Source organism: Cloeon dipterum, chromosome 3 (genome assembly GCF_949628265.1).
Source record: "Cloeon dipterum chromosome 3, ieCloDipt1.1, whole genome shotgun sequence".
In the NCBI taxonomy this organism is placed as follows: Eukaryota; Metazoa; Arthropoda; class Insecta; order Ephemeroptera; family Baetidae; genus Cloeon; species Cloeon dipterum.
The window spans coordinates 34,944,439-34,971,423 of NC_088788.1; the positions used below are offsets into that span (position 1 = coordinate 34,944,439).

At 42.8% G+C, this 26,985-nt stretch overlaps 1 protein-coding gene across 5 annotated transcripts in view; it reads left to right on the forward strand.

Annotated features, from left to right (window-relative positions):
- Positions 1-168: 168 nt before the first annotated feature.
- Nuak1 (Nuak family kinase 1) overlaps positions 169-26,985 on the forward strand; it is a 27,875-nt gene continuing 1,058 nt past the window's right edge. Inside the window, exons 1-20 of one of the 5 annotated variants that reach the window (XM_065487132.1) lie at positions 169-221; positions 9,901-10,108; positions 16,379-16,457; positions 16,516-16,602; positions 16,656-16,841; positions 16,904-17,100; positions 17,156-17,277; positions 17,333-17,556; positions 17,614-18,601; positions 18,657-19,344; positions 19,619-19,980; positions 20,035-20,218; positions 20,273-20,431; positions 20,721-20,847; positions 21,003-21,160; positions 21,283-21,324; positions 21,763-21,896; positions 23,712-24,238; positions 24,625-24,929; positions 25,374-25,871. In XM_065487132.1, coding sequence (XP_065343204.1) covers positions 182-221; positions 9,901-10,108; positions 16,379-16,457; positions 16,516-16,602; positions 16,656-16,841; positions 16,904-17,100; positions 17,156-17,277; positions 17,333-17,556; positions 17,614-18,601; positions 18,657-19,344; positions 19,619-19,980; positions 20,035-20,218; positions 20,273-20,431; positions 20,721-20,847; positions 21,003-21,160; positions 21,283-21,324; positions 21,763-21,896; positions 23,712-24,238; positions 24,625-24,929; positions 25,374-25,871 — 5,315 coding nt within the window. In that variant the 5' untranslated portion in view covers positions 169-181. Of the gene's footprint in view, positions 222-420; positions 647-9,900; positions 10,109-16,378; positions 16,458-16,515; positions 16,603-16,655; positions 16,842-16,903; positions 17,101-17,155; positions 17,278-17,332; positions 17,557-17,613; positions 18,602-18,656; positions 19,345-19,618; positions 19,981-20,034; positions 20,219-20,272; positions 20,432-20,720; positions 20,848-21,002; positions 21,161-21,282; positions 21,325-21,762; positions 21,897-23,711; positions 24,239-24,624; positions 24,930-25,373; positions 25,872-26,985 lie in introns of those variants that run through there. The other 4 variants (XM_065487135.1, XM_065487133.1, XM_065487137.1 and 1 more) reach the window with 4 other exon arrangements.

The window sequence follows — 26,985 nt, forward strand, 5'->3', positions numbered from 1 at the left end:
TTTTCTTACGCTTTGGAGCACAATATTATCTGACGCTACTCTGAGATAAAAAAATATGTACTTAAAGCCGAGAGTGTAAATATTTAATCTATAAAAATAATATAATAATTTATAATCGATTTCCTTACATTCTATTGTTCAAGGTGGATAGTTGGCCTGGCAGGACACAGATGGCGGCGCGATGAGCACAGAAGTGGGCGTAAACATGGCGTACTGGAACGGTAAGTAATTTGTTTATATCTCGCAAAATTCGCCGAATTTCGACATTAACACGCGACAGACTCATCGAATTCGGAAAAAGGCGAAAATTTTAAATTGAACTCGATCCGTGAAGCATGAAAATTTGGCGAAGCAAGGGCGGGGCGAGGTGCAAAATAGGGATGAGAAAGGCAGCACCATCGCCTCTCAAACTCGCAGGCTATTTTAGAACTTACAGTCGAGCCTCAATTCTCCAAGTGATCGCATCTCCTCGAATTAATTCAGCTTAACTGGTCCGAACTTCACTTAACAGCGTGAATTCGCGACTGGTCCGCTTTGGTTTCATTCCGGACCTGCGTTTGCTATTAAAAAACGATGCGGCAGCCGCGAGTCTAACTGAACCTAGTGCTGGACTTTTAGCGGCCTCTCCTTCTCACTCAAATTTAAGGTAAAAAATTAAATTGAATTTTTAATTTGTTCTTATTTTTTACTGCAATATTATTTTGGTTTTCACATTATTTTTTAATAAAGTGGACCAAATTTCCAATTATTTGGTGTTTTAAATTTAAATATTGTGATTTTAGTGAAATAATTATCGAAATTATCATAAAAACGCTTTTAATTCACAAGGAAACAAAGGATTAATATTGCAATCGTCTCACGAGCGGATAACCCTTTTAAAGTGAAGAGGTGTTGACATAATTCTCACCTCGCGACTAATCTTGATAACACTTTTGCTGGTTGATAAAGGAATGGAAACGCAATGAGACAATTCATATCTCACGGGCACTGTGCAAATAATAATTTATGCGCAATGACGTGCAATTATTTCCGTTTATTTCCTTTCCATTCGCCCAGCTAAAATCTCACTCGGGAAGATAATTTTGGAATGCATGTACACGCGTTATCAGCAAAATTAAACTGCTATTGCAAATCTGCTCAAGTGCGTACTAATTATCTCGCTAATTAGTGGCTATTGGTCGCGAATGTTTCATGCTCTAATCATTGATTGCCAGTCGCGATGTCACTCTTCAGCCAGAGGAGTATTATATTAAATTTGAGATAAAAACTTCAAGTGACACTGGCGTGATTTTTGTTATAATTTCTCTTCAATAATTAGAGAGTGTTTGTCAGTTTTTAATGCTTCTTCATTAAGAAACTTAAATGTTTTAGGATAATGTATATTTAATTTCACTAATTGCCTAATTAATGAGTGCTAAGTTTGGTAGTATAAATATGATTTAGCTGATTTGGGGCAGAGTTGCCCTGTTAGCCCATTATAAACTTAATTTTGAAACTAAAATAAATAAGCTTCTCAGAAAGTCTATGAAAAATCCTTTTTACCTTTACTTCAAATAAAAATCAGGAAAAAGCCCAATATTTTCCAGGTTATTTCTGTTTAAATGTTTTGAGAAAATCGGCTCAAAAGTTTGCATGATCTCTACTGTACAACAACGAATTATTTCACAATTTCAGGAATTTTTCCTCAAAATTTGCACATCGCTAGATAGATCGCGAGGAGTGGGATCGAAATCAAGCCAAATAAAAAATCGAATAATTTGGCAAAATCTAAAATTTAACTGTTCCTCAGTCCAGATATCAGTATTGTTGTTTGATTTCATAAACTCTAACCTCAAAATGAACTACATTCGATAGTCAACAATGCAAAATGTTCTTAATTTCCGGCTGTAAAGCTCTACTTTAAATTCAAATTTCCTTCATAAAACCTTTAGATCTATAATTTAAAAATCTTATCGTGAATTATTAATAAATGATTTGTTAAATTTAACCAATTAACAAGAGCTATTTTTCTCATTTAAATGGGTCATTTTCTCAATCTCTGATATAAACTTAGTGCATATAGTAGTTGAGGAAATCGCATTCCTTAGTCTTCTTCAAATAAAAGTCGAGAATTCTCTAGCACCCAGTTAACACCAGTTTTGCGTTGATAAGAAAAAACTTTTCTTTTCGGGGGACGCGCACGTTGCACGTGGCTTGCGAGTGAGGGCAAAATAATTACGGCGGGGTGTCCCTTGTTGTGCGAGCGACGGATGGTCGGGCGGACGGACGGACGGACGCTCGGTAGTCCTTGATTCGAGAGAAGAACAAGTCTAGAGTGGACTATTTGCTGGCAGAGAGCGAGTCGGAGTCGCACCAGAAATAGCCCGGCCTGCGCCTCTCGCACTCGCAGGCTGGCTTGAATTCCATCTGCGTTACATTTAGCGCCTCTGCAGTCCAAAAACTTGCCGACCAGTTAATCACCACCGCCACTTTCCGCCCGACCCGACTTGCGCTAATCCAAACTTTCTGAGGGGACATTTTTCATCTCATGCTGGACGAAATAAATTATTATCACTTTTGATTGAATTATGATATGAGGTTATTATTAAAAAGCTTTTAGTAGTTTCATTGCTCCCTTACTTTTATGAATCATAAATGTTGGCTCTCATTAACGTCACTGCTAATAAAATTTTAGTTTTATAATGGGTTTTTAGAACGATATCAAGTTTAAATTTTGCTTTTTTTAATGGTTTGCACGTTCAATTAGTCGCATAAATGCATTTTTCACATTTTAAGGGGGTTTGGCTAACTAGGGAAGGTCATGAAGAGTCAAACGGTATGCAGTTTTTGTAAATCTGATGCTTAGAAGCAGAGATTTGGGGAAAACGTCTTTAAAAAAAGCGCGTCAGCTAAATCTCAGGTTTTAAGAGTCACAAATGCAAAAATTCTATACCGTTCGACTTTTCTTTACGTCCCATGGTGAACTGAAGTGATTTAAGGGTGATAAACACTCAACCTCGTAGCGCAGTGAGGTGCAAACAACATCAAAATTTAAAATATTCCTTTTTTATAGTGCAAAAAAGGTGTTTAAGTGTTGGCACCATTCGAGTGCCTTGACTATCTAGGGGAGGTCGAGACTAATCTTCTGGTATTTCATTTTTTTCAAAATCTGACCCGTAAAATCCTTTAATTTGAGAAATTCAGAATTTATCAACGGTTTCGTTGGTCAATTATGGCAACATTTTGCTGCTTTAAGAGATTGAGGAATGCATTACGTCTTTTGTAGGATTATGAACTCAAGGTTGTTTGATAAAAATCTTTTCAAGAGAAGCTGAATTTCTTTCAGAAGCTCGCTACGTTATGAATTTTCCCTTTGGAGTTGGTGTTTACTAGCCATTATTCGACTGCCGAGAAGAAGAGTCCATATTTGTAGATGAAACCTCTATCTTTCGAGTGCGCTCGACATCTTTTTCTCATATATTCATGCATGTTTGGATTCAATCTCGCAGCTAAGTAAATACCGGCGCCAAGATGAGTAGATGCGAGCGATAAAGCACGGCTTCAGTTTTAATCCGGCCCTGTACAAAGAAAAGATAAAAGCTCAAATGTCGTGGAAATAGCAAAAAATGGTCGCCGCTTTTCGGACACGCTTTATGCAAAGTCGCCGCTTTTCACTTTGCGACGTGAATGCAGACCAGGAACGAGGGAAGGTCGGAGAAGGCTTGAAAAAGTATCAAAAGGGGCAGGAAATCTCAGTAGTGTGCTTTAAGGATAGCTTCCTTTGCCGCATCGCGCGTCACGATGCGAAAAAATAAATTCTGCACGACGTGGCCAACCAGCAAATAATCGCAAGGGACATTAAAGGGAATTGGTACTGCACAATCCTTGAAAATGCGTGTTGCCAATGCATGAACTCATCTCTTAGGATTGCATTGAAGCCAAAACCAAAATTGACTGGCATTTTTTAGAAAAGTTGCTGCAAAGCTATAAAATGGATAGGACGGTTTCCTTACCTGAAATCATATTTTATTTCACAACAAAGAGTTGCCCTAAACACGCTGTTGGACAGATCTCGACGAGAGGAATTGAAATCTGCCAAGAAAATGTGGTCAAACGCTGGAAATTGTGGAGAAAATTTGAATAATTTGATTTTTTTCTGTAGCAAGGTCCTTTTTTGATTAGAACAAAAATTGTTTATTGAAAAACTGCTTATTGCATCCAAAAATTCAAATAATTTTCAACTGTCGCTCTATATCGATCCACTTTGAGAGGCACGCGTTAATATCATAAAAAAACCTTTAGAAAAATCGCTAAAATCATTTCTAGCAGATGCTGCCAACAACAAACATTTTTTGTCTCGTCTTGTCACAGTGCCGAGCTCTTTTTGCGCAGATAATACTTTCCATCTGTTCGTTTCCCAAGTTATTCGTTTTTATTCCAAATTGTGCGCGAAAATACACGCGTCCAGCAGTCTGCCATCACAAAACCGTGCGAGTGAGTCAAAATCCAGGAATTGCGTCCTATATTAATGACTGTGAACGCGAATGTCGAGCTCCAAGGTGCATTCACACTTGACCGAGCTGTTCCCGCCGACGAAGAGTGGGTGTTTTTTTAATATTACAGCCGGGAAAGAGCCAAGCGCGACAGCTGCCTTCGTAATTATTCCGAGCGTCTGAATACCACACGACAGCTGGAGCTTAGACGCCTCGGATTTGAATAAAAGAGGCAAAAAATGGCGATAGATAAGACAGCAGGGAAGCTGCATCAATCTAATTCAATTCGACTTTAGCTACAAATTAAACAAAATATTTTAAAGTCGAAAATGTCGGGTTTTTTCATCGAATATGGAATGAAAACTGCCTTAAACGGGTTCCTAATAGAGATAAACATTTTTAAAACCTGACTGTTGAGTGGAAATTTTGAAAGAAATGTCTCATGCATCGGAAATATAGACAATTTGGAGTTTTTTGAAAGGTGCTTTAGAATTCAAAGACGATTTGGATGTTTTTTTTATCTATATACACAATTTAAATAACGCGGCTCAAAATTAAACAAATATTTCCAACCCTATGAAAAATACGCTCCGTGCTCTCCAACAAGTTGAACCCGCGTCTCAACATGTTCTGGAGCGAGGGTCAGCGCGAGAGCAAATATTGCAGTGAGCATTACAAGCGGAGGTAAAACGAGATGCTCGTCGTCAAGTGCGGAGGAGCGACCGTGGTCTGAAATGAAGCTGCAGGCCGCATGAAAAAAAGTGTTCCAGACCGAGCATTGTTTCGCTCCCCTTGCAGGCAACCAGAATAACACATCACACCTGAATAATTCAAAAGCACGTCGTGCTGGTGCATTGTTCTCTTCCAGTCGACGTCTACAAAGTGTACAACTCTTCTCTCACAATCAGTCGGTTGCGAACGACTTTGGCACTACTGCGGAAATTTGCACTGCCAATTGAGCAATTAACAAATCGCTCTGCTGCACAGCGAGTGGCATCGGAGATCGGAGACGCGCGCAGTGACCGCAGTTAGCTGGTCGGTTAGTAGCCCAGTTAGTTGGGAAACTGCGACTGTTTGGTAAGCGGCGTCGAGAAAAGTTGCAAGCAGACCGCGAGATTGGCGCCAGAGTGCTTTCTTCTCTTTGCACCATGTGCTGCTGCGCTAATGTATGCATGTATGCATTTATATATATATATTTCACTTCGAGTCCGATGGACATTATCTATCGCTTTTGGCTATCGGCCACCCCACATTTCGCAGTGGACAAATATAATGTGCAAAAGCGAGAATTTTTTTTATCAACTTTACCCTCGTAAGATATCTGGAATTCCTCATTAAATATCCTTTGATATCAGTAAAATCGAAGCATAGAATGTTCATTACATTTGAGACGATAAGATTTAAAATTACTTTAAAGTAATGGGTGTACTTATCGGCCTTGTTGCTTTTAATTAATAACTGTGGCGCCTAAAATCAGTGCTGTGTATAGTAGATAAACTTTTTTCATCAGCCTTTTTCATTAAATTCAAGGGCTTGCGCGAAATTCCTAATATCTAAGTATTTCTTAAGGTTAAAGGTCCAAATTTCCATATTGCTAGCCATAACAAGGAACGTAAACATGACGATTCATAACCAAATTTATGCGTAGTTCATGTTGACTCGAGAAAGGCGACACGAGACACACGATCGCTGGGGACGTTTGAAAATTCACTCGCGTTGGCAGGAGTCGCTCTGGTGATTAGAGCCGATGGACGGAGACAATGTGTTACGTCACCACGCCTGATGAGTCACGCGCGCCAGACTCCACGCGGGCCGCCCTTCTTTGGACTGACTGAGCAAAGCGACACTGCGTGCGATTGTCCGGGAAACACCGCCACTCTCTCCAGTTGAAAGACAGAAAAGCGTTGCGGGTAGAAATGACGTGATTCTTTTTTCCACTGACTGCTTCCATGGGAAAGAATCGTGAAAGCGAGAAGTTTTTCACTTCCAGTCGGATGGCTTTAATAAAAAAGCTGGCTCAGCAATGACGTGCAGCGATTGCACTCGTTTTTATTGAAGGGTCGTGCTGAAAATAAACAATTTTTCTACCCTCTCCAACCAAATACCAATTTTTGTTCTTTTTTCTTATTTAAAAGTTTTTAAAAGATAATTATTTTCATGAATTTGTCACTCAATACGTTATTTACGACAAGCATAGTTGTCTTTTAGACAAGCAAGTGTCTTTGTTCTCCTCTTTCGCTGCGAGTGGAGGGGGAGCGTGTTCTTTCACCCCCTCCACTGCCTGCTCGTCAAAAACTAGCTGCAGAATTTATGCTCCCCCGATGCGTTTGACTTGTAATAATTATTTTTATATGACATGCAGTGAGTTCAAATTATTCTAATTATAAAGATAGATGAATTTTGCTCAAAATTTGGCAACCACTCCCAGCAAAAACTGCGATTACCCCGAGCCCCCATAGCGGGTGGGTAGCCCTTTCATAGTTTATCGACGCTCGGAGCCGGCGTTCATAAAGCAAAATAAATTTTGCAAGCGAGAGTGTGGAGATCCTTTATGATAGCGGCACTGAGTGAGTATAATTTAACGGCCGAGCTACACACACAGAGTTGAATAAGCAAACTCGTCTGCTTGCTTTGCGCGAACAATGAACGCGGCGGCGGAAGAGGCCCCGAAGTCCTCTCTCGAGGGCACTCTCGTGCTCGGTTTTTCACCTAGCGGGATTTTTGCACCAAGACCGGAATATGGTTCCGAGCATGTGCACGTAGTTTTTGCCCGGCGTCTGGCCCGATCACGCCGGTCTGAACACTATTGACCCGCCAGTCGGTGGGTTGCTCGCATTTTGCACGAGCGAGTGGGAAAGCGTGGGATGTCAGTGCCCTTGCCGCGCTTTCTGCCCTTCTAAGGGAATCTGCCGACCTTGTCACGCCTGCTAAACGCCTCACTCACTCAAACGCTTGTCGCGCGGAACTTGTTTACTGAATTATTTACACCTGAATTCTTTTGAAATATTTTTGATAACCTCTAAAATATGCAAAAACCAGGGGGGAAATAATATGAGAAAATTTTTACACTGATCTAAGTGAAATAAAATTATTATGATTTATTTTCTTTGCAATAAGCGGTTATGTAGCTTAGGTTGGCAGAAAAATTATACCGCACAAATGAAAATATTCTAAGCACTACGAGGATCTCTAAACAAGATCTTGATTTCTCTTTGAAGCCACCATTCTAGAGAATTAGTGTGTTGCCAAAGTTAATTTTGGCTTTAACGGCTTTTACTCAATCTTTACGTCTTTAATGGTTGCAAACAAGAACTTCGCAGTGTCAAGCCTCATATATGGTTCTTAAAGAAGCTCTGGAATTTCATTTTTGACACGGACTTCTGAGTGTCGAATTAGAGGCTAGTCAACCAAATCACTCGTTCGACAATTCGACACGACGTCTGAACCTAGCAAAGAGTACCACATCAAGAACGCTGGCGACCAAGCGGTTATGTCATTGGTTTGACGTTGCGCTGGTCTAAAAGATCAAGATCGAGACAGCAGCGAAACCGCGACATTCAGCGTAAGCAAAAAGGCAGGTCAGACTTGTCCCTTGACTCGCTTCCACTTCCGCTGGCTGTCGCTGTGGTGCTGCTGTCTCGATCTTAGGACAGTGCCACGTACAGTCAGAGATCAGCTCTCTTCTCTGATTGGTGGCCGGCGTTCTCGTCGCACTTTTTGCTTGATTCAGAACGAAAACCTTAAAATGGTTTTATCGTTTCCACCGATTTTCGGTCTAATTATCAATCGAGTGATTCGGCTGCCAATCATAATTCGGCCCCTAGGGCACTAGCAGAAATAAAATTTCAGTTCTACTTTAATTCTAATTCAAAATATCTCTGTCCAAAAATCAAAGATAAGCAAACGAGTAATTTTCGAACGAAAAAAGGAATAGAAACGCAACTTTTTCTCGAATCCATCTAACAATAAGAGAAAATCGGTGTGCCATCTATTTTCGCAAGTAATCAAGTTGAATAACTCGAAACCATGAGTACCAGGAAAGCCCTTAGACGCGGAATTCAACGAAGCAAAACAAAAACACCTCTTTCGTGACAAAACAAACAAACCGACGACAACGGTTCAAGTTCTTTCGGCTCTTGTGTGATTGCGGCAATTCAGGCAATTGTACGGGCTCCATTAAATGCGATCATGTGCTCTTTTCGTGCACCACAAATGCATTATATTCTACGATAGTTGCCAATTAAGGAGGCTTTGTGGACGCTTGCCCGGCACGTATACCAAATGCAAATATGCGTTTTACAACAGCCAAATGAGGGGTGTGATTTTCTAGAAGAGCGGCTGTGTTTTCCTGTGTTATTCCGAGCTGAAAATAGCCCGACGTCAGCTGGTCCATCTATCTGCACGAATAATATTTACTCCTTCGCCGCTCACTTTTTGTGCACAAACCACACACGGAATACTACTCACGCGGTTTCCTGGAACCGGAGATCAATTACTCACCTCGACTCGTAATATATATTTTTCTGTAACTTTCCTCGTATTAGCAACACCCGCTGTCGCTATTAGCCTCTAATGTTAATTTGTTTTTTATGCCCGTCAAGTGCTGTTTAATTCGTGAAAAAAATCTAGCAGTCTCGATGGACGCTGTGTGCCGCAGCACCGCGCTAATTTTAAACTGTCTGTAAATAAACAGCTATACTTGGGAAAACCAAACTGCGTACTTCATAACGAAGGCGCTATATGGACTGTTTTGACACGCGCTCTTCATAAGTCCATTCAGCAGCACACCGGAAACGGTCCAGCTGGCAACACGAGCTTCAATTCAAAAGGAGAATTTTATTGATAGCTCCAGTCAAAAAGTTCTGGATGTATAGTTAAATTCTAAAATTTTAACAAAAATTCAAGAGGCTTAAAAAACTTTTATTGAAATCGGTCTTTTTCTTCGCGCACTGTGCTAGCACGAATGCTGAAACCCGGGTCCCAATAACACAATAAGCCCACTTGCCTCCGCATTGAGGATTTTTTGAAACGCTAGACATTCGTCCCGTGATACCAAATCACGCATGCTGGAAAGGTGCAATCCAGCGAGTAACGAGTTTGCCCAGAGTTATGCAGCCGGCAGCCAGGCCGTCACCCATCCAGCTTAGACTGCACGCATAGTTGCTTAACTTTGGTGATCTAACGAGAACCGGTGTGTCCAACATGCTACACCCTAGGGTTTTCATTTTACTAATTATTTGAAAGCGTTATTTACTGATCGATATTTTGAAAACGGATCGATTTAAGCTTTTTAATTTTTATAATCATTTCTACGAAAATAAGATTCCATGCCACAAATATTTTCGTGTATTAAATAACTGCCAGTATTGTGACTCTTCCTTGTTTGTAATTTTAGCTCATGAACATAATTTATGTTTAATTATTTCAGGGGGAAGCCCAGAGGAGGAAGTGATGGTGGTGGGCGAGGAGGCGAGCAACGCTGCCCCCGACGAGGGGGCCGCCGCTGCGACGACCACCTCAAAAAATGGGCCCACTACGAAGCCGGCCATCTCGAGCAACATCAACAACATCATGGGCGGAATGGAGAGCACTGCCGGCGTCAAACTGCACAACCACCGCAGGAAACTCAGACAAAGGTTTGTTAATCCTGATGGCGCCTAAGCTATCCATCTCAAGTCCTCTGGTAATTACACACGCTCATGAAGGTTAATTCTTGGTGTGTGCTTTTCGCCGGCCATGCGGCCGCCTGTGTCAGAGCAGCAGTAATGGCCAACAACAGATTTTCTTTCGGGGGCTTTCTTGGGCCATTGCCAAATAGCACTGTGTGTTGATTTTAAGTTTAAGTCACCTTGTCTGTTTCGTTGCCAGGTGAACAGAATTCCTCTGACATTCCTTCCGATACGCACAGAAAGCTTTGAATGATTGAAGCAAAAAACAAGTAAAATTCGCAAATCGGTTGCCTGGCAAAATCAGCTCGTATGCGGATTAGGTTTCTGCAGAGTCTATCAACCGAATTGGATTTTATTCCCTTGGTGAAAATCAAGTCTTTTGAAATCAAGAGTTATTTTTTTTCTTTTCCGCTGTGGGTGTGGGTGCATCTCCCACTCGCAACTTCAATTGCGGTGGGTTCGATTTCCATAAAAACTAGAAGGCAGACGGCGCAACAGGCTGTATATAAATATGGTGTTGCAAGGGCCTCAAAGTCTGGCTCCAACTTCTCTGAAATCAGCAGAAAGTGATCCTGGGTTCCGGATATTTTAATGATTTTTTGTGTGCTAAAACGTTTCCCCAATTAACTGAGAAAATCAGGATTTCCCATTTTTCGGTTTTATTTTAACATTTTTTGAACGATCAGATCGGGTTTTTAAGTGTGAAAGTCAAATTTTGAAATAAAGAGGCGACAAGATTTTGAAGTGTTGACTATAGCAATTTATAGAACATGTCAAAGTGTCACAAGTTGTTTTCTTAATTTTCTTTTAAATAAAATTAAAACAACTAAAATAGTGTTTTTAGGGGACTTAAAAAATATTCTTTGCTCCAAATAGTCAGATTTAAAAAAAAAACGAACACTGCTAGACTTTTCTCAATCTCCCGTAAATAAACATAGTAGTCTGCCACCCCTGTTTTACACCCAAAAAACAAATATTTTATTAAAGCTCAATAATTGGACGCATTAGACATGTTTAGATGGGAAATTATTGTGAAGTTTGTAATTTGAAATCATTAATGTATTTTCCTCTAGATTAAAATATATTTTCGAGTAATATCATGAGCGCATATTGCTCATATCCTTAAAAGCTGCGGAAACATCAATATATTTCCCTTGTGGTATTGCTTGACCTCGCTCAAACGTACAGAGGACAAAATTAGCTACATTTATCATCAATGTGCAAATTTCCTGTAACTTTTTCGTCACCATTGATTTTGCCGTTGCCCAACCTAGAAAATAAACATTTCCTCCAAACATGTGCAAGTGATACGCATGTTAATCGAGGGTGGCCTACTGGCTCGGATGATAAAGCACGGCCCCGTTTTCAGGGGGTAATCGGCGGGCCGTCGTTCTGATGACTATGTGCCTGCAAATAGAGGCTATATTGCACACTCGCACGCATTGATTCGTCTTTAGCCACCAGCCGCCGGCCTATTTACTGCTGATCAGCTCTTTTGACATCCGTCGCCTGTTTTTCATTTCACATCGTCGCAGGGAACTTGCTTCAGAAGAGAAGGAGAGTGCCTTGTGATGACTGCGTCTTTTCAGACGCAGTTCCCTTTGAAACAGTGTCAATGCGACGCACTATTTGGCAAAATTAATTTTATGTGTATTTACTGTGATGGCTTGTTTCTTAAAATGGAAAATTGGTAGCACAAAAAAATCTTAGATGTGTTTTAATGGTTACTAAGTAATCAAAACCCGGGAAGGTGTCCTCACATTGAAATAGTGCCTAATTGAGATTGGTTAAATTGGCAGAAAACACTGCATGAAAGTTTTAATATCAAATTATATTGTGCCTGCGAAAAATTTGAATTAGCAGGGCTTTAGTCTCTGTAAAAATAGACTGCAATTTAGGCAAACTATTTACATGCTGAAGGACGGTACACAAGTTTCCAGACGAGCAGGCAGTTGTCGTCGCCGTCCTCAGTGTGCCTCATTTTGAAACAAAGCAGCCGTTTGACACATTTGCCAAATATTAGCAGTTTATTTCGGTCAGTGGGTGAAGGAAGGCCGAACAAAAATACTGTGTATCTCTCTGTACCCACACTTCACCCGCAAAAAAAGCTGGTCTTGTACCAGTGGTAAAGTCTAGAAACTTTCTATTTAGGGCACTCGAATTCGCTTAACAATTCGTTAATGGATCGCAAAAGTTGCAAGGTCCCGGCGCCGCTTGCTGAAATTTGAAACACCCCATTGCATTAGGAGATTACGACTCAGCCGTCTGCAAACTTTTGTCGTTCATTTTGGCCAGAAAGTTTATCCTGAGTTGTGGCAACATCCTGATATGGTAATAGCGTTGTTGTCAGAAACTGGAACGCGTGCAAATATTTCCATAAAGGGAGGAGTTTAAAGTAGAGCCCTACATGCAGGCCAAAAATTAAGAACATATTGCATCATTGATAAGTAGTTAATTTGAGAAATTTAGCAATAGGTTATCTCTTAAATCAGGTCCGAGATTTTGAAAAATTCTCGAAAAATTGATTTTTTCCCTCATATGATTTCGATCTATCCAATGGTGTGCAAAAAACCTGTAAGCCGATTTTCTCCAAATATTTATCGACAGTTTAGGATATTATTAGCCTTTTCCACACTCTTAACTAGTATATCAAGTAACAGGATTTTTCATTTATTTTCTGTGAATATGAGCTTTATTTCAAAGCAAAACACTGTATTCCATTCATTTTATTCAGTAGTGCGCGATCCTTAACAAAATGCCTTTTGCTGATGTAATATACTGGACTGGCGCTGGGATAATATATATTTAGTCCGCAGCTGTGTGCGAAATTTGCGAGCGCGGGCATTGATTGCTGGGAGCACTTGCAAATACGCGAGCGTGTGAACGAAACATGCACATCGATTTCATCTGCTCGGCCAGAGGAATGCGACAAGGCGCACAACCCGTGCCGCGATTCGTTGTGTGATATTTTGCGCAGTGCAGCAGCTTTGGAGCTGGAGAGAGATTTAAATTGTATACAAAATCAACTGCGTGCGTTAATGTATTCTTTGTTTCTGCACGTCTGGCGTTCGCGAGCGCGTGTTTGCCAGATAAAGATGATAATTAGACGCCGCCGCCGCTTCCTAGGAAAAGGATATAGGGTTCGATCGCAGACGCTGATGCACAAATGTGGGTCATGTTTGGTATAACAAAAACGATGCGTCCGATGGTGAAGTAATCTAAAAGGTCCGTATGTTATTGTCTGCAGAGAGTTCGTCTAAAAAAAGGCGTTGGCCTGGCATTTAGTGGAGCCATTCTTCTTCTTCAAAGCATAATTCCCTTGAGTGAAAAATCACGGGTCACTGGACGGGTTTGACGGTGTCAACATAATCTGACAAAGTTCACACCAGTCTTATCTCAAAGAGTAACCAAAAATATTTTCGTCGAAATTTCCATTTTTGCGTGCTTTGGCGAATTTGTAGAATGCAAATAAGTCATTTTGAATGTTTTGGTGTACAGTGAACTCCTCTCGTCAAGTCAGATGAAATGAACACCAAATTTAAGGTCATCGGTCAAGGACAAAGGTCACCAAGGTTCATTTTCGAAAATATCCAGATGTTTATTGGGATTTTGAAAACTTTAAAAATCTGAAACGCCTCTTAAAAGTGATCTCAGGTTACGTGTGAACTTTTGTGGACATTTCAAGGGGGTGTTTCGGCTTCGTTTTCAAGAAATTATATTTTGAACATCGAAAAACATTATTTTCGCAAATGTTGTGAGCGCCAAATCTCGGGTTGTAGCCTTCAGAAATGTAAAATCTGCACACCGTTCGACTTAGATTGGCTTTTCCTGGTGATTGGTTTTAGGGGTGCTCACCCCTTAAGCCCTATGGGCCCGAATTTTTAATTTCATCTGGCATTTTATTTTTTTATTTATTTTATTAGACACCAACGGTGTACAACACAGAGTACATTATATATCGATATTATTTAACTGCAATTTCTTATATTTAGCAGCTTGAAATAAGGTAGTTGTATTATTTTATTGCAACTTTAATTCATTCAGTCTCGCTGTGGCGTTAAAAAAGCTGCTTTTCTCGTTTTAGGCATTCATAATATCCGAATATATACTTTGAGATCCATAAGGAAAATAATTAGTCATTGCAGAATGTTGGAGCGTTCGCGTCCACGTGCCTCGAGTTTGTTTGCGTTCTAAATTAGCGTCAGAGCAACAAGCTAAGTGCAAAATTCGGCTTTGTGCTTGCTAGTTTTTTAATCAGTGAGCCATAGTCGCGAGGCTGGTTTTAGCCCAAAGTGAGCTAAAATTAGAGCATGGATCAGTATAAGTAATACGTTAATAGCACGGAATACTGGCCGTGACATCATGCAAAAGACTCGCTGACGGCCCACTTCTGATCATCCCTCTGCCAAACGGGCTATTTTTATTTCCGATGCGTTCCGCCGCGTTGATAGCGAATTGATTCGAACTGCACGCCGCATTTTTTACGGGGCCCTTAGCTCTTTAAGCAAAAAGCTCCCCTAAAAGAGGCGAATTCGTTACCTCAGCCAACAAGAATCGAGTGGAACCCACTTCAAACCAATTCCATTCATTTCAAACGCGTTTTTTTTCATTTCAATTCTCGTGCTTTTCCGTGAATCAACGCCGAAAATAGAGCTCTGTTTGTTTTTGTTTTCAGCCGAGTTAAAATCGCGGGGCGCGCGCCAAAGCATAATTGCTCATCTTTTGTGCACACTCGCTTTTACACTCATATGCAAACGGGAAAAACAACGGCGAGGCAGGCCGGCGTGTGTCTCGCCGCGCCCGGCTTAAAATAATTTGCGCCCGGCGTCGCCTCCGCCGCAAGAGAGCTGCTGGCGACGTCACGCCGTCGGCTTTAAATGTAATTGGTTAAGCCAATTGTCCATACGAACAAGCTAGGGTGCCCTGAATAATGAGTTGCTCTCCTGCTCGTGATGCAAATGACATTTCATAAGTGAAATGTGGTGCTTTAAAAAATCCCTGTTAATTACACACATTTTGGATAGGAAAAAGTGACAATATTTTGTTAATTGGGTGACGAAATGTCACAGAATTGGCAATAGGTCAAGCAAAATCGAAGAAATATTAATTTTTAGGAAAATGCTTTGGTTAAAAAGAACTTCGCTCTCGTTGCTTTAAGTTAGAATAAAAATTAGCGTGTTTTCGCGCTTTTAAGCTTTTCGAAAAATAAATATTTTTAATTAAAACTTTGGAAATGAGCTCTGTATTTTGGATTTTTTTAAATGTGTTTCATAGAAGTCCCATTAAATTTAGGGCTGCTCTTTTTTGTTTGAAAATAAAAAAAACACATTTTTTATTGTTTTTCATATTTTGTTGACTCCAAATCTCGGGTTCTAACCATCAGAATTGCAAAAACTACCTACCGTTAGATTTGTCTTGACCTCCCCTGACTAGCTGAAGGGGGTTTAGAGGATTCTTACCCTCCACCCCCTAAATTTCAATATTATAAACAAATTTTTAAGCCCCATCTGAGGAAGAATTTGTAGTAGATCATGTTTGCTATTAAAATTGTAGCACGGGGTTCAAAGTTGAAAACATCCCCTCCCCTAAACCCCTCAGCTGGTCAGGAGAGGTTGAGACGAGCCTAACCGTGTACAGTTTTTGCAATTCTGATGGTTTGAACCCGAGATTTAGAATTGACGAAATTTGAAAAATACGAGTTTTGAAGCGTAATTTCCCAAAAACGATAAATAACCTATGTTAGATATTTTTACACAAGTTAACAAATGTCACGGGACAGATTTTAGGCTCATTTTCTATTATTCTAAATTTTATAATTTTCATCCAAATATTTAAATTTCAGATGAAGGGAAACGAAAATAGCGAAAACCAATAATCATCGCAGAGCACCCGATCAAAATCACAAATAATTTAATTCCGTTTGCTGTCTTAATCCCTGCAATCCGAGGGCATTGCTTGCTATCGAATGCGTGCGCCTAAATGCCAGTCTGATGCACAATTAGCGCCGAGGAGAATAAATCAGAGTAGGTTAAAATTCGAATTGATCATATCGATAGGCGGCAAGAGTCGGATCAAAGCGCAACTCTCTTCCTCCAACTTGAAAGAGCAGCGCTCTAGCTAATTAGGCCCGCGGTCTTGAGTGAGCGCCCCTTTTAATCCCAACGTATAAATAAAACGCAACGAGGCACGAGAGATTTGTTTTCTGATGATTGATTTCGTCTCATCTGTTGCTTCCAGGTTCGACATCATCCGCAAACTGGGGCAGGGCACTTATGGAAAAGTACAACTCGGAATCAACAAAGAAACTGGACAAGAAGTACGTGTATCTGGCGGTTTTATTGCTTTTTAAATGACCCCACGTGTTCTCTGTTCAGGTTGCAATAAAGACAATCAAGAAGGCCAAGATCGAAACTGAAGCAGACTTAGTGAGAATAAGGAGAGAGATTCAAATTATGTCCTCTGTAAGATTTATAAAAGTTGCTTTTTCCTCTTGAACGGTTTTTTCTCTTTTTAGGTGAGGCATCCGAATATCATTCACATTTACGAGGTATTCGAGAATAGGGAGAAGATGGTACTTGTGATGGAATACGCAGCTGGTGGCGAGCTTTACGACTATTTGAGTGAGAGAAAGGTACTGAGCGAAGTCGAGGCGAGGAGGATATTCAGGCAAATAGCGACTGCAACTTATTACTGTCATAAGGTAGGTGTTTAATAGGCACCACATCCACTTGCGAACTTGACCTTATTCCGCTTTTATTGCAGCACAAAATCTGCCACCGTGATTTAAAGCTGGAAAATATTCTCCTGGACGAGAATGGCAATGCGAAGATTGCCGACTTTGGTCTATCGAATGTTTTTGATAACAAAAGGCTTCTAAGCACGTTTTGTGGCAGCCCGCTTTATGCTTCCCCAGAAATTGTCAAAGGCACTCCGTACCACGGGCCAGAAGTTGACTGCTGGTATTTTTCACTCCACAAAAAAAATCTATGTGCTTCATATTTTTATTTTCATAAGGTCCCTTGGAGTACTTCTATACACGTTGGTTTATGGTGCAATGCCGTTTGATGGCTCAAATTTTAAGAAATTAGTCAAGCAAATATCCCAAGGAGATTATTTTGAACCAAAAAAGCCTTCCCGTAAGTGTCTTCCTACTCGAGCAGGATTTTTTTCTGATCGTTCTTCAATTTTCAGCTGCCTCGCCTCTGATCCGTGACATGTTGACTGTGACTCCAAGGAAAAGGGCTGACATTGAAAAGATTTGCAATCACTGGTGGGTCAACGAAGGCTACAACGAAAATTGTTATGAAATTGCAGAAACGCTGGCCAACCAAACTCCCGTTAGACTTGATCTCCTCCTCTCACTGGCGCCGGCTCCTAGTTCTGACAAAATTGTCGTTCCTGATAAAGAAGAAGAGGTAGTTGCCGCACTGATAATCACTTTGGTGCTATTAATTTAAAATATTCATTACCAGGGGCTGCCTGTTCCGATTCCGCCTACCAGCTACCCAGCAAGGTCGCATTCTGTTGGAAGTTTAATGGACTTGGACTTCCCTCAGAGGAAATCATCGCCGCCAAGGTTAACGATCCCACCACCCCCGTTGCCTATTCTACCCATCGAAGAGCCCGCCACGGCGCCCAAGAGAAAACTGCAGGAGTGCCCCAGTGGAGAAACTGGCGCAAAGAGAAAAGAGTCAAAGCCCGTTGCGCCTGCTGAGACGAAGAAAAGGGAGGAGCTGATGGAGGTGGATGACACCTCATCGTCAACAATCACTGAGCCGACCGTAAAGAGCAAAGAAAAACGCAAATCAGTCAGAGTTAAAAAGGAATCTGGAAAAGTGCCAGAGGCGGACGCGGCAGCGGTGCCAGCTGAAACTCCAGAGTCTCAAGCGTCCACTCCGCTCTCCGACTCTGACAAAACGAAGAGCCTGAAGAAAAAGAAAAAGACCGTTGAGATCAATGGAGAAGTCCCTCCAGAACCGAAAGCTGCAGCGCCAGCCCTGGAAGACGAGGCTTTGCTGCCTGCTCCGATCGAGGCTGTGAACGCCAGCGCCAAAACTGATGAAAAGCCAGTACCTCTCGCAGCTGAGCCGCTCATCCCTACACCGGTTTTGGAAGAGGCCGCTGCTGCACCTGCAGTGGCAGAGCCGCCGCCCTCAGTTCCTGCAGCTGTTGTTTCGGCTCCTCCGACAGAGCCGGAGCCAAAGCCAGTTGAAACCGTAAAAGCAGAGCAAGCCAAGAAGGAAGACTCGCCGCCAGCTGTTGAAAAGAGGAGGCCGCAGAGTCTGAGATACAGAACAAAGACCGAAGATCTTACATCCAAATCCGTCAGCCCTGAAAAGTCTATTGAAAAGAGGGAGATTCCTAAAAATGACGTCCGACGAAAGTCGAGTATATTTGAAAAAGCGGAAATGTTCAACAGCATGTCCTCGAATAACATCAACAGGACCTCTCCAGAAAAGGGTATTAATTTTTTTAATATTCTATTATCCCAGTTTTAATGAAGTTCACTTTGCAGGAAAGAAAATGTTCATTCCAGGGGTGAAGGTTAGTGACTTCAAATCAGCATTTGAAAAGAAACCTCCCACAAAGTCAGCCAGCACAAGTGTGGCCAGCGAGGAGCCAAAGATAGAAGCGCTGAAAAAGCCAGCAAAGTCCGAGTCTCCTCAGATTGAGAAGAAAACGATAAAGGAGCCTTCCTCTGCAGCTCAACCCCCTGCAAAGACTGCCATCCCTGCTCCTCAACAGGCAGCTACCCCGGTTGCACCCCCTGCACAGCCAGCAGTCGCCCCAGCACAACCAGCCAAAGCCCCGACGCCTCCAGCTACCCCACAGAAGCAGCCAGAACCCAAAAAGCAAGAAGCACCTGTCGTGGCCCCTGAAATCAAGCCCAAGTCGCCTCAGAAAGAGGTCGTTAGGCCTGCTTCTCCGCAGAAACAGTCCATCAAGCAGCCATCTCCGCCGCCCAAGGCAGCGGTTGCCAAGGCCAAGTCGCCAGATTTTGAATCGAAGCAGGCTGCTGAAGCTCAAAAGAAGAAGTCGACCTCCATGAAAATCACGCTTGAATCTAGTCCGAAATCTGCCACACTTCCTAGAAGAACGTCTAAGGCTGAAATCAGGCTCAATAACCCACCGGCAGCTGCACCAGCTTTTACTGCTACGGTGCCAGCCCCTGCACCAACGCCACCAAAGCAAGTGGAATACAGGTAAACTTTATTAGCATGTCAATGAGATATCAGTAAACGTGGAAATAAATCAAAAGTGTTAGTTGCTGAGCCAAGAAAGAGGGTTTCTTAGACGGCCAACTTGAAATAATCCCATGTTTTGGAATAAAATTTGGTTAGTTTGGCTAAAATCTTAAAAAATAAATCTGATAGAACGTTTGATCTTGAATTTCCATATATTTTCCATGAAAACCCCTCATTTCATTTGAATCATTAATTAGCAACAGAATTTAATTGAATAATTTTAATTTTGTAGGACCGAGGTGGAGCACATGGTTGGAACACCACAGCCAGTGCAGACGCAGCGCTCAGAGGTTGCGTTCCCCGTGTCCGCAGCATCCAGCGCTGCGTCCATGAACGCGCAAGCAGCAGGCGCTGCGTCGCCGAGAGTGCCACGTCCATACCGACACTCAAACACAGCGCCGACGAGCAACGCCTTCAGGTCCATGTCTGCAGAGCCAGAGCTTAAGAAAGAGAGGATCATTCCGATCAGAATGGAGGGCGAGAAGGAGGTAGCCAAAGAGGCAAAGCCGCCTCCTCCAAAACCGGCGGCAGCAGCAGCAGCAGTCAAGAAGGAGCAGCTGTCGAGGCAGAGCACAGTCGAGTCGGAAGCTGAAAGTAAGAATCAGACGCACAGAGTGAGTGAGACATAAATTGATGCCCTATTTACAGCCGTGAAGGGCGAGCCTATTAGGAAGAGCCCGCGCGAGTTTATCATTCCGATTGCGGTTGAGGGAGTCGGCTACGTCACCCCCAGAGCCAGCAGCTTGGAGCCCTCTTCCGACTCGGTCCCATCTACGCCAGGAACTAAAGGCAGGTCAATGAGATTCAGCAAGCCCTTCGGAAGGTTTATGAGGTATTTTTATTTTGAATCTGATGTTGTGTGTTCTATTAATATAATTTTATAAAGTCAACTTAGTGAGAGTGAAGGAGGCGACACGGAAACCACTATCAATTCAAACGGAGGAGCGGCTCCTTCGTTCAGCAGAATGAATAGTGACCAAACTGAGGACGAACTAGGCCCGATGGCAGGCACCTTTGGTCGAGGATTGCACATGCATAGATTAAGGTAAACTTGCCCTTTATTTGAGGTCTCAGCTGCGAGATTTGCGGCTGACGGGACAGGCTTACCGAGTTTTTTGCCCGACGTTGGCAGCTGGCAGTATTTTAAACGTGAAGTTTGGTAGTGCTTAACGGCCTGATGGGCCGCAAGAAATTTTTTTCTCTGCAATTTTTAATTTTTGACCATTTTTTACTGGCTCTCCACACAACCAAAAATTTGCCGGCTGGCGCAACGCGGCTGACTGAGACCTCTAGTTTTCATAAACCATGCGATTCTGAACATTTCAATTCTATAGGAGTTCTCGTCCAAGCCGTTCATCCCTGGAACACAACGACAGCCTGAGTTCTGGAGACGAAGATGACGACGAAGACAACTTTGAGGCTTTTACTGCGGAAACGCTCTTCTCGTCTCTCCTCTCACGGGTATTTATCATTAAGCGAACGAATGCATCATATGCTGCATCCAAATTAAACTAGCACGCACCTCAGCTGGTCTATCAAAGACTCGAGGCTGAGGGCACTAGTCTTTACAATAGCAGATTCTCTGTGTGTCAAGAAATGCATGCTATTGACTTTAGATGCGTGTTGGCCAGGTTCGAAGCCTCACTCAGAGGCTCAACGTTGACAACGATCTGAGACCAGGCTTCCCGAGCAGCAGACTCCTCAGCCAGAACTTCCCGCAACCCAGCCTCTTCAGCAGCAACTTCCCCAGCAGATTTGGAGAGCCGCTCACGAGGTAATTTCTTTTAGGATAGAATAAATTTCTCTTAAAATGTGGTTGATAACTTGAAAATGCATTTTATTAAACTTTGTGGAGTGTGGTTCTCTAAATGAGTGATTTTTGCGATTTTGTGCCAGTTACTCAGTGTCTCATCATGAAAGGATTGTAACTAGTCATGTGTAAGTAACAATAATGAAATTGTCAATTCTGCTGCATGGTGATTCATCCAGTTGTCTTGGCTAGCAGTCATTCGAATCATGATGTCTATTTTAGCATGAGTTCAAACTTGGAATTATTTGTAGTGCCTGATATCACTCTCCCTCAGAGTTCGCAAAATCCCGCATTTTTTGCTGCCAGGCACACTTTCAAGTGGCTCTTGATCCGATCAATTTGTTAACTAACATCTAATTTTAGTTTTCTTGTGAATATTGTATAAAAAATCGGAAAAATGCGAAAAATCTAAAAATGCTGGTTTTTTGCGCATTGCAAAATTGGCGAACCCTGCTTCCCCTTCATGTAGTCTCTTTAGGCCTGGCAGGAGCAGTTTGCCTCCCTGTAGTGCATCTTGCGTTTTTGTTTTAAGTTTATCTATACTAACAAGCTGTGCTTGAATTTAGGAGGCTGAGTGAGCACTCGAGGCTGAGTCGCAACAACAGCCGCGGCGAAGAGCATGCTGGAGGACACTGGAGGCGCAGTCTCAGTCGGGACGCGTCCGACGGCGACAGCGTCTACTCGGAACATCATCCAAGAGGTATTTTTGTCGGTCTCGCCTCCAGCACCCTCACCTTGCATATTCTAGTGCATTTTCTACCCCTTTTTATTCTCCAAGATCTTGTCAGATCAGAACAAAGTTTTACATTTTTCGTGATTTTCGTTCGAAAAGAGAAATAATTGTCTTTTTTGGCTTGTTGCATGAGAACAGTGAAAGTCCCTCGATAGATAAGTTTTTCCACACGCAGTAAGTCGGTTCTTTACAAAATGAGAATCGGTGTGTGTCAATTGCGCAATCTCTGTGGGAATCTGCGGCGAGTTACATGCGAGACGCGATCGAGCAGCCCGTTTTGTCCGCGCGGTCCGTGCGTTCGTGTTGTCTCTGTGACATGTCTGATTTCAGTTGTCGGTGTCCGCATGACGACGCAGTTGCCCACGTCCAGTTTCTCCACCCTGCCGCGCAACCTGACAGCCTCACGGGTCTCAGGGCTCGGCTTGCGCCGAGACCTGCCAACCTACTGACGCAGTCTCACGACCCCCTCCCACCTGGCACTCGGCAGAAGGGGCTGCAGTGCTCTTTACAGGGGTACCGCTCGTTCTCTCAATGTCTGTGTCACTAATAGGCCTGACAATGCTTTCTAACCATTAATTTCTTCATTCACCGCCCTCCCATCTTTAACTTCAGTCGTAATTTAGAAAGCATTGCTCAGCCCATTTGTGTTGATCGCAAGGAAAAGCACTCCAGACGCACCCCCAGCTGTTTTATTATTTCTATATTCTCTCTCTTTATCTCGAGCTAACGCCTCATTAAATTTCCACAGAGATATGCAGCATAAATCGCAAAGTAATACACTATGTAAACTCCACTGAACAAGAAACGACTGGTTTTCTGATTAATCTAACAGCTTGTTGATTTTGTTTTTGTTTCCTTTGTTGTACCATTTGTAGTTGCTTCACCGGAACGCTGGCCTTAACCATAACATAAGCAAGACTGATCAATATCACACTCACTCCTGCAGGACTTGGCTGTAAGCGTTGACAGGTGCGTATCACACCACTCTCAGTCCACCAGCATGGTGTTTTTTGTTCGTTCCAAATCAATCTTTTCTACTTTCTACCGCCCCGTGCTTGCCTAGCCTCCAACACGATTAGTTTGGTTTTTCAGGAAGAGTGTCTAAAGAAGCTTCCGCCCGTAATATCTGAGAAATTGTGAGACAGCTCTCCTTTATACCTTACGAAAATTTCCAAATTGTTTCCTCTCTTGATTTTACATTGCAAGCATCTACCAGTATTTTTTGTTTTATTGATAAAAAATATGACGAAGTTTCACGGGTTAAAAGGACACAATTGGCATGAGGTGATTTTTGAAAAATTTTAAGATCTCCGTAACTCATCTCGCCGCGGTGCAATTTCGAAAATAAGGTTGTCTTAATTTATCTCGCACAGCCTGATCAAACTGACACCAAATTTGTGTTCTTGGTCAAGGTCAAAGACAAACCTGGCTATTAGGTGGCATATCCCCGCGACGAAACGAGTCAATTACTTGAGTTTTGCGCCGAAAATGCCGCGGGAATTAGGGAACGGGTTTGGGTCGAGGATCAAAATTTTAATTACAAACCAATAACTACCCGTGACATTTCTACATAAATATCATCACACTTTAATTATTTTTTCAGCATTAAAATCCAAACCATTTTTAAAATTCCAATCTCACGTAAAGCATTATTTGCACAACAAAATCATGCTTTGTATTTTCACCCCCTTTGCAATTGCAACACAATGTAATGCCCTGAAAGAGCTGTCCCTTTGGCTTGCTAACCCACGCAAGGTTCTGATCTTCTGCCTGACCCCGCAGGAGAATATGAGGGGTCGAGCAACAGCGACTTCCGTCGGCACCACCACTACCAACCACCGCAGCAGGAGCAGTTCCGCCGTTCCAACTCGCACCAACCCTCGGAGCTGTACAAGCCCACCCCATACCGAGCCGACGCAGCCGAGCTTTACCGCCAGGAGCAGCAGCAGCAGCGGCATGCGCGGCGCAGCGGCGGCGTCTTCTCGGAGGGCCAGGGCCTCAACAGACTCAGGTCGCTGTCGCTCAACAGGGAGAACAGCTGGAAGAAGAACCAGAGGGCCACGCCCGACCGCTCCCTGTTGTCCAGGTACATCAACCAGCAGGAGCTGCAGGAGAGGTCGCCGCCCCCGCCGCCTCCCCCGCCCCCGCTCACCAGCGAGGAGAAGCGGCGGGGTCGTCGCACGTCGCGCTTCCTGCGGCCCGACTTCTTTGACATACCCAAGGAGGAGAGCGTGTACGCCAAGCAGAAGGAGGAAGAGGCCAGACTGAGGAAGGAGCAGAGGAGAGCTTCTGTTGAGAGACGCCAAATGGTTTGTTATATTTCTCACTAAGGATTTTTAAATATAACTAGAGGTCTCAGCCGCGAGATTTAAGGCGGTGGTTAACGGGACCGGCTTAGCCGAATTTTTTTCCTGGTAATATTTTAAGCGTGATTTTTTTTTTAATTTTAACCCTTTTTCACCGGCGGCTGGCTTGGCTGGCTGAGACCTCTAAAAATAACATTTTCTTAAAATCTAGATCTTTACTAAATAATCAGATTTAATTTGACGAGACTAATTGATCAACGTAATTTTGTAATTTCTACATTTAGGTCACTTTGCGCAGATATAACGTTAGAAACAGATTCTAGAAAGGACTTAAATTCATGCTTTTGGTCCAAAACAATTTTTTTAAATATAATTATTTGCTATTAAAGCAAACTGCGGAGGAAGAAGCACGGAGCAGGATCAACCGAGCAATATCCTCCTTGAAACAACGATCTGGCGGCCAGGACATGACCGAATCCTCTTTCATAAAGCGAGCAGTTTCCTCTGACGACTGCGCGCAGCTGAATGAGTCTCCCCGTAGCTCTGGCAAAGTGAACTCGGTGCTGGGCATGTTCAGGAAGATGGAAAGGCCGCCCGACAGGAGCGCAGTTTCCAGGTTTAGGCGAGCGAAATCTGTGTACGAAAACTCGAGCAGCGACTCTGTCCCGACCGACTATCAGCAAGATTATTCTAGGTAAGAATCTTTCAAAACGATTGATGTCATTTGTATTTTCCGCGAATTAAATCTTGGAAATATATTTTCCGATTCAAGATCTTAAAAATCGTAATGATTTAATGTCACAATGCGCAGGAAATTATTGCTATTAAAATTGTAGCAGGGGAGTTTAAAGGGGTGAAGGGTAAGCATCCCTTCAGCTGGGTAGTGGAAGTCGAGATGAGTATTATAGTGGATAGTTTTTGCCATTATGATGGATAGAACCCGAGATTTGGAGTTTGCAAAGCACAAAAGAGTAAAAAATCGTGTTTTTTTTAGTTTGTACTGGACTTTCTCGAAAATTGTCCCGTAAATATGAATATTTAGTCGCAATCTGTTCATAAAAGACTTATTTTCGATTTAAATTTCATGCAAATTTTGCTCTACGACCCGTTTCATTTTGTGATCCATTTATTCTGTTAGATACAAGCGTCCAGAGGCTCCCACGTCGTCGTCGCGCACGCCAAGTGCCTTCTTGCCCTACAGAAGCAACAACAGCGAGGACAAGTCTCTGGAGGACGACCTCTCGGACGACTTCATGCGGCACAACTCGAGCCGTGACGGGCAGGACGACTCTTTCGACTCTTGGTCCGTGAACTCGGACCCGCAAGAGCCTCCAGAGGACGAGACGGTCAGCGACCGCATTCGACGCAAGAGTTTCTACACTAGATTCAACGACTACGTCACGCCGAAAAAACAGCCTGCGAAGCCGTCGCCGGAGGTGGCCGCCATTCTCGAGAAGGGCATCAGGAAGCAACAGAAGCAGCAGAGGCACAGGGAGCAGCAGGAACAGCAGCGCAGGCAGCAGCAGACCGCCTCTGCCGCCGCCCCCAGGCTGAACAACAACTTCTGCTCTCTGCCCAGGGGCTGGGAACCGCAGATGGAGCAGGATTACTACCAGCAAGCCAGAAAACTAAACAGGTGAGAGCAATTCATTTCGGCAGGGAATAATAGATTTTTAACAAGTGACTTGCGCCCCAACAAGCAACAGTCTGTTCAGGCGGCGAAATTAACCAAATAACTCATATATTATAAGCGTCGGCGTCGGCAAAACCGTAAAAAATGTCCCCAGGTCGGTGATAGGCAAGGGTGAAAAATCGATTATCGCCAAATGTGCCCGAAATTATTGAAAAAAGCATTAAAAACCGGCTTGCGAGTGGATCGCAGGTCACGGGGTACCCTAAAAAAGGTCGTTTGAACATGCAGGTCAAAGCCCTTCTCGAGACCTGTCTGATAAGGGTCATGGTCGACGATTGGATGAGCGGCCGAATTTTAATAAAAACAAAACCATTTTCGCCTTTGAACATTACGCATCGCGCAAAGAGAAAATTAATTTTAATTTTTCTGTGGGCGCGAAAAATTTCAAAATTAGTTTTCAGGTTGGCTTTTAATCTGCGTGTGCGATGGAGTTTGTGGGAACCCATTGTGGGCCCCCGTTCGGAAATAATCGCGAATTTTCCTGGAAATTAGTATACAAAATGAAAATAATTTGTGGTAATTCCAAAAATGGTTCGATTTTGAAAAACCGCACACGGGTGGACGCGTCCCACCGAGGGGCATCGATTGGTACCAAAATTGGCGCCGTCCGGCCCATTGGTCCCCGCCTGGGCCTCAAACACTAAAGTTGGCAAGTGTCACATGTCGCGTTTTTTCAACTTTAAAAATTAATCACTAAGCTCCAATGGGTCGGAGAGTAAAAAAACAAAGTTGGTTAGACTCGCGCCGTAAAATTTTGCGTTCGCATTTCATGGATCCTAATGCCACCCGCCAACGGCCCCAAAATATGTCCTACTTAAAATATTTTGATTTGTTTTTATTATTTATTTTTTTATTTATTATTATTTTTTTTGTCTAAATTCCACTATGGGCCGAATGGCGAATCTGACTTGCAGACACGCATTCCTGCGATGAAACGTGTCGATTGCTCGAGTTTTGCGCTGAAATACGCCACTTTGCAGTTTTTTTACGTGAGAAGATAAGGGAACGGGTTTTGTTGAGGGCCCCTATGGGCCAGATTTGCAATTTTTTACCAACT